A 10,598-nucleotide genomic window follows, 5' to 3' on the forward strand; every position below is an offset into this window, starting at 1 on the left:
CACTGAATTTGAAAAAAAGTTCAACGATTTTGAAAAAAGTTCACCTATTTTTATAAAAGTTCATTGAATTTGAAAAAGTTCATCGAATTTGAAAAAAAAGTTCATGTAATCTAAAAAAAGTTCATCGATTTTGAAAAATTGTTCATAGATTTTTTTAACACGAAATCATTTAAAAAATCATGCATTTATAAAAAGAAAAGGAAAAACCGAATAAAACCTTCCGTAAACTAAACCACGAACCGGTGAAAACCATTTTGGGAAGCTTCTGGAAGCTTCCAAAACCGGGCGTTCGCGAACCGGTAAAAACAAATAAAACTGCGCGAGCGAATATACTATGCACACTACAAGGGGATTGCGCGGTGGTTAGAGCTCAACGATGGTAACTAGCCTTGCGTGGCTTCGATTCCCAGTTCTACCGCCTTTTTAACATTTTAACGTTTCTGCAAAACAAGAAAGAACTAAGATGGGCCGGCCCGGCTTGGGCTGCTGCAGGCGCCCGTTTGCAAATTGCACTGTAACGGGCGCCTGCAGCGCAAAATAGGAAATGCCAGCCATACAAACACATACGCCATGCCATGTCAACGCCAAAGCAGGGCATCGATCCAGACAGCCCCTTAAGACTCACAGTAGGCGATTTATAGCTACCTAGGAGGTACATATTAATGCTAACTGTGTCAAACAGTCACCTTGCACATAGACTGGCCTGGCCCATCAACGATACACAGGGCACACTATTTTTTTTTTCTTTACTGGTTTCTGTTCTTGAAACAATGTTCATTTTTTTGTTTTTAAATATTTAAAGTTATAGAAATTTTGCCAAAATAAAAAATGTGTGTTTTTCAAAAACAATTGGAATTTAAATAAAATGATGTTTCAAAATATTTTACCAAATTCAACAAAAAATGTAATTTCGACTTGGGTTCCCTTTTCAAAAGGAGAACAATTTGTGAAATTGTGAACATGTTTTGTAAAAAGGAGATATTTTTTTCAAATTCCAAAGATTTGGGTCGAAATTCAAATAATTCTAAAAGCACAAAATATGAATATTAGATTTTTTTGGAAATATGTACAATTTTTGAACATTATTATATTAGGGAGTGATTTTCTGAATTTTGAATGTTTTGAAGAACGTGATTATGTTTTGAAATTTTGAAACATTCTTTTGAAAAATTGAATAATATTTAAAATTTCAAAATATTCTTGGAAACCCAAACATTTCTTGAATTTATAACTAATTTATTTAAACAAGATCATTTTATGAAATTTTTGAATATGTTTTGAAAATAAAAATAAAAAGGAAAGTGAAAGCTAAAAGAAACAGAAACTAGAATAATAAATAAGCAAAAAAGGGAAAAAATATACAAGCAACAAAAAACAGTTCAGGATGCTTGTTGCCAAAACCGGTTGACATCATCCAGAACGTTACCAAAGCGAAACTAGAGTACACATTAATTCGGCCGGCCAAACCAATTGCTAGCTCCCGCGTCTGTATGAACGATCGACACATTGACCCTTTGGCAACCGGGCGGCCCTATGTCTAGCTGTACGCGAGAGAGAGGCAAGCGTTGCGTCGGGGGACCTCCACATGGGCCGGCCCAGCCATGCGAGAGGCTATAGCCTGCATTTCCTGTTCTTTTTACGTTCGCTCTCTTTATTTTTTGTACTTTCGTTTATAATTTAAAATATAATGAATATATATTACAAAAATATACTAGAAAACATTTGAAAAGTGCTGACCAAGAATTTAAAAAATGTAAACAGTGAACGGAGAAAATGTTTATCACGTAGACAAAAAATGTATAAGAAAATTGATCATGTATTGAAAAAAAATGTTAATCAAGCACTAGAAAAGCAATTGGAAAATGTTAATCAAGAATTTAAAAAAACTTAAATGCGTATAGAAAAAATGTTAACCCCGTATTAAAATATGAGGAGTACATTTTTTTAACCAATCATTTAAAAAAATGCCGGAAAAGTATTTGAAAAATAATAATCAAGCATTTCAAGAAAAGCTTGAACAAGTATTTCAAAAATATTAATTAAGCATTTGGAAATGTTAAACGTGTATACAAAAAACATCGACTATGTATTAAAAATGATGAAAATTGTTTACCATGTCTGTAAAAATGATAATCCAGCATTAGAAAAAATGTTGAACGTGTATTTGGAAAATGTTAATGAAGCATTTGTTTTTTTAAATGTGTATAGAAAAATTTAGACCATATATTAGAAAAATAATGAACCTTTATCATGTTAAATCAAGCATTTGAATAAAAAATGTTGAACTAGTGTTTGAATTTTTTTAATCCAGCAGTTGAAAAATACTAAATGCGTATTGAAAATATTGACCATGTATTAAAAAACATTGCAAAAAATTGATCTGTTTATGAAAAATATTAATAAAGCACCTGAGAAAAGTATTGGATAAGTATTTGAAAAATGTTCACCATATATTAAAAAAATGCTAAAATTGTACTTGAGAAATGTTAATGAAAATTTTCAAAAAAAGGTTGAATGTGTATAGAGAAAATGATGACAATGTATTTAAAAAACTTGAAACTGGTATTTGAAGAAAACCAATAAAAACAAGAAAGAAAGAATACCGCAGAAAAAAGTTGAAATATGTAGAAAACTGAAGGAAGACAACGAAAAAATAAAGAAAAGAAAAGACAATACAAAAAGAGAAAATGGTAAAAACAAAAGAAAAAAGTTTCAAAAAATTTCCATTCGAAATATTGTTTCGGTGTTCCAAAAAATGTACACAAATTTCAAAAAATGTACATGAATTTGAAATTCTTTGCGATTAAAAAATATTGTTCATGAATTTTTTAAAATGTTAACGATATAAAAAAGTGCTCATGAATTTGAACAATCAAATTGTAAAATAAAAATAAATAAAACAAAAACAAGAAATGAAAAAAAGAAAAAGAAAGAACGGAAAAAACCCAATTCAGGGAGAACCTTCGCTAAACCAGTGGAGATGAAATCCGGTAATAGGTCGGGCCATAAGATTATAGCGCGTGTGGGCTAGGGGGGGGGGGGGGGTACGCGCCGAGTCGCTCGGTTGCGACTTGCACGCCAATTGGAGCCACAGTATGGCGCTTAATGCGTCAAATAGGTAATTCCTAGCTCCCTTGCTCATTTTAGAAACAAATTTAAAAAATTTATACTCATAGTAATTACATATACTCTACAATTGAAGAAAAAGACAGAATAACTATTAACACTAAGAATTATACTGAAGTCTCTTGAAAACACCTTATTCGCGATATCAATCTCTGCTAGAAGAAATAGTCCAAAGACTTTGGTAAAAAAGAATGCTATTGGACCGAGGCAACGATGTTATCCCTCTTTCACTCGCACGACATTATCAATAATGTTTCTTGAAAGAGCTCGCCCATCTGAAAAAATGAGGAAGCCTTTATCGATGAACGTACTTGGGCTAGGGATGATCCACTAGAAGTGTAGGCCGTTGAATGACAATATCTTTCAACATGGTGTCGATGAAAAATTTCATCTTCACAAAGAAGCAAACCAACTAAAAAAGCTGGACACACCAACATAAACTCATCACATCCGGATAATCGGATCTGCAAGGACGGAAAACTCTCAACCTCATGACACCGCCATAAAAACGAGAGTACTTTTATTCTCACAAAATACAAAGATCACTAGACGTTTACGAAGAAGATAAAAATCTTAAAGATGCGAGGTCCCCCCACCTCGCAGCGCCAAGATGGTAGCCAGAGGCGAGGGGACCAAAGATCCCTGGCAGCGGCTGCTGTTGTTGCGTCGTTCAATAAAACCTACTCCTAGCTCCCTTGCTATGCGTAAACAATTCTTTCAAATCTCTGTACTAAAACTAGGCACTTCCTATTCGGTCGCTTTAGTGCCAGTTAACGTTCATTTCGTCAGCTAGCGCTAAAGGCGCTCTTTACCTGAGCCGGCCCATCTAAGTTCAACGGGAGAGACCTTTTCTGTGTTTTGGGAAGCTTCTCAGTCAGATTTTTTTGGTATTTTCTTGGATTGGTGTTGGTTTTTTCTTTTCTTTATTCTGTATTCTTTGCCTTTTTTCCTTTTTCCATTCTTATTTTCAAATGCACCCATTTTTTAAATTCAATGAAACTTTTTTTAAATCAATGAACTTTTTTAGGTTCATGTTTTTTTTCAAAATTCATGAACCTTTTCTCAAAATAGATGAACCATTTTTAAAATTTGTGAACATTTTTCAAAAATCGATGCCATTTTTCAAATTGGTAAACTTTTTTCTTAAATCAACGAACTTTTTCATAATTGATGAGCTTTTTAGAAATTGTGAACTTTTTTTCTAAAACTTCGTGAACTTTTTAAAAATCAATGAACACTTTTTTAAATAGGTGAACCTTTTTTTAAAATCGACAAACTTCTCAAATTCAATGAAACTTTTTTGAAAAAACGATGAACTCTTGTTGATACTCAATGAATTCCTCTAGTTCATGGCTTTATTCAAAATCATTAACTTTTTCTTATAATATATGAACTATTTTTTAAAATTTGTGAATGTTTTTTAAAATCTCTGAAATTTTCAAAATTTGTCAAATTTTTTAAAATCAAGGAAATGTTTTATAATCGATGAGCTTTTTTGAATATTTTAACAATTAATATTTTTTCTGAAAATTAATGAATCTTTTTTGAAAATCGATGAACTTTTATTCAAAATTTTGAACTCTTTTCAAAGTTGATGAACTTTTTTCCATCTTTGTGAAACCTCTTTTTTCAAAATCATGTTCGAATTCATGAACTAAAAAAAATCGAATGCATCACCTTTTTTGAATTTGCAAAAAAAATTGAATTTTTTTGCTTTCTTTTGGATTTCTTATTTTTTTTCAAGCAAGCGAGTAGTCGTTCAGCAGTGGCGACCATCTAGTTTTTGTTTTTCCGAGCGAGCGAGCCGCTCGTGCGCCGGTGCATGCCAGCAGCGGTGCGAGCGGCAGCTCGTTAACTGGCACAAAATGTGCGAATTAGGAGTTCCCATAAAACTAGGCCTCGCTCATTGACCCCATAGGCTTTCTCGTTTCTCTCGTATTATCATTGGCTATGTATAGTTGCTTCAGGCCGTAATAGTTACTAGCACAAATGCTCGTGCGTTACAACGTGAGAAAATTTAGGTTGTTCTGATGATAAACACGATATACCGATTGAGAGTGACCATGCACGGAACTAACTGAAGAAGGGAACTTTAATGGAACATATCTTATGCATCCGGGAGACTTTGGACCTTGGCAAGGGGCTCTTGCAAGCAAGAAAATTCAGGTTTCGCAAGCATGAATGCTTGACTGCCCATGAGATAACAAGATGACAAACATGGCAATTCGATCAGAAAGGCCATATATACCTGATCGCAAGCACATGTGCTAGGTATGATTAGCATGTATGTGAGGTTGCATGCATGTGTGTCACATGCCCTTCTGAAGCTCGTCGTTGGCTGGTGGGCAACACCCGTCGCCGGGATCAAGCCGCCATGTTCTGTGGTTGCCGCCATGCAGGCCGCTCCTCTGTTGCATTATGTGGTCGGCCGATGGCCAGCGCCGGCCGAACTTCCGCGTTCGTGTGCATTCAATTGTTGTTCGTAATCTGCATGTTTATGTTTATAAGAGTCAACTAGCAAGATGCCTGTGCATTGCACGGAACACCAAGATGCATTTTTTTACAAAACACATGTTGTGATTGACCCATGCAGAGGTACCCCCATGTGTAAAAACTAATGATATCTCGAGAATTTCATCAGAAAGATGGTATCTCGAGAAAGATGAGAGATAAGGTGAGGAAGAGTGGGGCGTGGTGGTGACTGATGGTCGGACTGGGCGGAGGCATGAGGATGGACGGCGCCGGCAGGCGGCCATCATGGCAGATTGTTCCAGAGGCTTCCTTTTTTAATTGCTCAGCAATGAGGTTGTGGGAGATAAGGATGAACGAGGCAAGACCTTATCTGTAAATGTAGAGAGAGGTCCGGTTTTTTTTGATAAAATTGTCATAATTTGCTTTCTATCCGTCAGATATAGATCGGACGGTCTATATTACAAGATGGCAGACACACCATCATCACCAACTCAGTTTTTATAAGAGTAGAGATGTGTTCAATCTACAGAGAGGCTGACCTGTTCAACAGGTCGCATGCTCTGGCATCATTTAAAGTTTAGCAGCTCGCAAATCCCTCCGTCCAATCGTTTTACCAAGAGGCTGAATCGACTCACCATCCTGCCCAGTTGAACATGTCCGTCAGTGGCATGACGTAAAGAAGCTACATGGCACTGGCATACATATAAGTAGGTCGAACCTTCTATTGTGTGTTTAATCTTTGTATAGCCCAGTGGTTGCAGCGGTATCGAAAGATCGTGAGATTGCTGGTTCGACTTCTTGCTCTAGCAATAATTTTTGCCTATTTTTCTACTGGGCCTGCTTCATGGGCGGTAAGGCCTTTGCCGACTTTTCTATTGGGCCTGCTTCATTGGCAGATAAGGCCCGAGTGGGCTGTCTGCACGCGGACAATTTCTTTAGACGTCAACCGTTTTTCCTGCGGGTAATTAGTACCACCTCGATTGTGTATTTTTAATACATGTAACATAGGATCAGATGCGGGACGAAACCAAGAATATTACCTTGCTTTATTAGTATATATATATAATATATATATATATGTATATACGTATATAGGTAGGTATAGGTATAGATATAGAAAGAAGGACAAATGTGCTCGTCCTGAGAATCTTCTCGCGTTGTTGACTGCCAAAATTGCCGAAGTTTCTTCTTGTCAATAAAATAAAATATGCCGAAGTTTCTGAAAAAAAATGAAAATAAAAAATTGCCGAAACGCGACACGGAAATTCTGATGCAACAACGTGCAGACAAGAAGCGACTGGGCAAAAACCCTGCCGCGTCACCACCGTCCTTGAGCCCCAGCCTTCCCGGCGACCGGTCGGTGCAGCGCAACCTACAACGAAATAAACGTCCTACACACAAGTGCGCCGCGACATGCAACAACAGCGCTACAACCTGCAGTTGGAACTGTGCAATCTCGACAGTAGCCTACGGTCCGTAGGCGATCGACCTTTGCTATTGTCCGGCACCGGTCGATCCGTCCGTCCCATCCAGCGCTCAGGCTACTAGTACTACGTACGCGGCCATGATAAGACTGCCAGTAGACTACAGATTCACAGTAGACACGAGGGCGTACTGTAGCGGCCGTGCCCCCTGCCTGCGAGGACGAGAGTCGAGACATAACACTGTTCCGTTGGGCCTCAGCTTCCCCCCGTGCCCGGAGAGCGACATAGCACTGTTGGGTTGGGCATGGCAAGAGCAGGTGATCAAGTTGCGGTCTCTTGATCATTGGTGACATAAAGGAGAAGCAGCGGGAGTTTGTTGAAGCCCAGATTACACATGAGAAGAGGGATCACAATTGTGAAGCACATAACCTTGCCAAAGCTGCTGTATCTTTAAATTTCGGTCGTCATGTATGGCTATTATCTAAGCCGGACGCTGTTTATCCCTGATGCTGTTCCTTGAGGAATACAGTTTGTTCACCACTCAAAAAAAAAAGTTGCGGTCACTTGATTCGGCATTTATTCGCTGCGCCAAGGGTGTCGCTCGTCCATTGGCGAGATCGATCCGTCGATTCGTCCAGCCCTCCAGTTTCCTATTGGAGGAGGATCACATGTGCAAGTGCGACCGATCCACGGAGACGCGCGGCTGTGCCGGGCCGAGGGACCACGACGAACACCATCGTCCACTGCCAGCGATACGTTGGTAAGTTTCAGAGCGAGGTAGGATCGGGAGGCTACTCGTTCCGATGCAGCTACATGCAACTTGGCTGCAGTTGCCGCGAACTCAAGGTGAGCACAGCTGTCTTCTGCGCACTTGGCCTCGGCTACGAGGGCCAAGTGATGAATGAATAGTTTTTTTTTTGCGAGAGGTGATGAATGAATAGTTAACGGGTCTGTAAATCCATAGCCACAGTAGAGTGGATCCCACCCCCACCCCCCCCCTCCCTCTACCAGTCTTAGCCTCAACAGCTTGGCGTGGCTGGTCCGCTGGTGTATATCATGTGGTGTGGTAGTGGTAGTATACGTACAAGCCTATCAGAATCCAAATGGAGAGAAAATTAATACATGGCCTGGATCCAGGTCACTGGAACGGGATCAATGTATATTCTACTGCTAGTATACATTACTGCGGCTAGCCTCATCAAACCGGCCACTCTGTACCCTATGGGTCCGTCCGTCCGTCCGTCTTCATCGTGTGTGCATCAGTCAAAAGGTTCTCGCCACCATGTGGATCTCTTGTTACTTAACAACAACACTGAGCTTGGCGCAAATGATTGCAGCAGTCCATGCTAATGTAAGGCAACAAGGCTCCCGTCTATTGCGCTGTGACAACTAGGAGCTCATGTTTTGGCTTTGTTCAGTACTGCACAAAGTGTTTCTGCTTCAGGGTATTTTATGTCGCCTTGTGCTTTTGTCTGCCTTTTTGAAAGGTACACAAGAGGAGCAGGAGGACATGAACAGAGGACCCAAATTGAAAAAAATATGTATCATGATGAGCAACTTTGGGAGAGGTTTCAGTCTCTCGGATAAGCGGCATAGATATCAGGTAAAGAGATAAGCGAATGATGCGTCCATGTTCTGCGGCTTAAAGGAACTACTGTCTTAGGCTGTCCCTTTTGAGAAGCAGTGGGTCAAATCCAAAGCAGCATCTCTTCCTCCTTTCTTTCAGCATAAAGATCACATGGATGTGAGGGCTAGAATATTGGTACGTACGCTGTGTAGGTGCCTAAGCTAGATGCGGGTCGCAGCAGGTGTACAAGTGAGAGTGAGACATGCAGATGATTCCACCACACCTTTGCTCATGTACAACAAGGCCGTGAGAAATATTTAAAAGATTGCCGGTCGCCAAAAAAAAGAGCTGGGCATACACTACTAGTACAAGCATTTTGGAATTTGGAGTGGAGTAGAGTGGAGTGTAATGTGGTGTATTTGAACTTGCTGATTCTTCTGGTTTTCAGTTAAAAAAATGCGGTAAATATGGTGTTGTAAACTTCTGGTAAATTGTGTCACATGTAAATAGTCTAAGTACCATAAGTGTATAACCCTTGGAGCATCTCCAATAGATGGTCCAAATTTTGGCGGTTCAAAACCGGAGATGTAAAATATGGACCGCCAAATGATGCGTTTTGAAGCTCCGAAAAATGCTCAACTCCAACAAATGGTCCAAATCAAAGATGTAAAAAAAAGAGCAACTTCAACAGATGGTCCAAAATGAAGATTAAAATGACCAACTACTACTTCATCTCAACATAGTTCAAACATGAAATTCAACATAGTTTCATACACAAATTCAACTATTACTTATTCGGACTACTAGATGAAACTACTCCTCATCGTCTGAGATGCGGAACTGCTCCCAGAACTCATCCTTGGTCGGGTCATCGCACTCCTCGTCCTCCTCCTCGGAGTCACCCCAGTCCTCATCCGACGACTCGATAGGGATCATAGTCGAGGGGCCGGCCTCGTCCTCCTTCTTCACCCCCTTCTTTTTCGCCTCGATGTCGCGCTTCCAGCAGTGCTCCAGCTCGGCATGGACGTACTGCGGATGCTCCCGCGCAAACCGAGCCTTCGCAGCCTCGTCGCTCTCGCCCGGAGCGACGACAACCGCCGGTCTCTTCTTCGCCGGCATCTCCTCCATCCGGATGCCCTGCGGCACGAGCCACTCTGCCACCGCCTGGGACTCGATCTCCGAAAAGTTGAGGTCCGTCTTCGGCCGTCTGGCACGCCACACCGCCATGTCGTAGGCACGCGTGGCATCATCGGCGATGGGATACATGCCGAGCCACCAACGCCGCCCGGCATCGGAGAACTCCACTAAGAACTTCCCGAAGGGCTTCGCCCTCGCGCCGAAGAAACCGGACTTGCCCTTCGGCGTCTTCTTCGGCGCAATCGGGGAGCAGGCGGCGGACGGACCGGAGGCGGAGGCGGCCGGAGAGGAGGCGGACGGAGCGGGGCCGGGCGGAGGACGGACCGGAGGCAGAGGCGGTCGGAGAGGAGGCGGACGGGGTGCGGAGGCGGCCGGAGAGGAGGCGGACGGGGTCGGGGCGGGGGGAGGCAGCCGGAGAGGCGGTCGGAGAGGAGGCGGACGGGGTGCCGAGGCGGCCGGAGAGGAGGCAGACGCGGTCCGGGCGGGGCGGAGGCAGCCGGAGAGGCGGTCGGAGAGGAGGTGGACGGGGTGCGGAGGCGACCGGAGAGGAGGCGGACGGGGTCGGGGCGGGGCGGCTGCGGGAAGGGAGCGGGCGGGGCAGCACGACGGCAGGCGGCGGCCCGGGCGGGGTGGAATCGGCGGCGGGGGTCTGGATCCACGGCGGGGCGGCGGCGGGCGGGGAGCGGGCGGGCGGTCGCGAGGCGGAATGGGAATGAACTGGCGGTTGGGCGTTTGGCGGGCGGCCGCGGTTTTGAACCAGTTGCATCTCGTGATATAAATTTGCATCACAAAATTTTCAATTTTACATTATTGGGAGGCCACGGTCTATTTTTTTTTACACATGACCGTTTGTTAGAGCAGCGTTTTTTGCC

General features: G+C 42.2%; 1 protein-coding gene across 1 annotated transcript; it reads right to left on the minus strand.

The window, feature by feature from the left end:
- Positions 1-9,402: 9,402 nt before the first annotated feature.
- LOC141027431 (uncharacterized) lies at positions 9,403-9,816 on the minus strand. Its single transcript, XM_073504462.1, has one exon. The coding sequence runs from the start codon at positions 9,814-9,816 to the stop codon at positions 9,403-9,405; it is 414 nt and encodes a 137-aa protein (XP_073360563.1).
- Positions 9,817-10,598: the final 782 nt, after the last annotated feature.

The sequence above is a fragment of the Aegilops tauschii genome, chromosome 7 (genome assembly GCF_002575655.3).
Source record: "Aegilops tauschii subsp. strangulata cultivar AL8/78 chromosome 7, Aet v6.0, whole genome shotgun sequence".
In the NCBI taxonomy this organism is placed as follows: Eukaryota; Viridiplantae; Streptophyta; class Magnoliopsida; order Poales; family Poaceae; genus Aegilops; species Aegilops tauschii.

Excerpts from the sequence above, each read along its gene's own strand:
- LOC141027431 (XM_073504462.1), bottom strand. The coding sequence starts at position 9,816 with ATGGCGGTGTGGCGTGCCAGACGGCCGAAGACGGACCTCAACTTTTCG.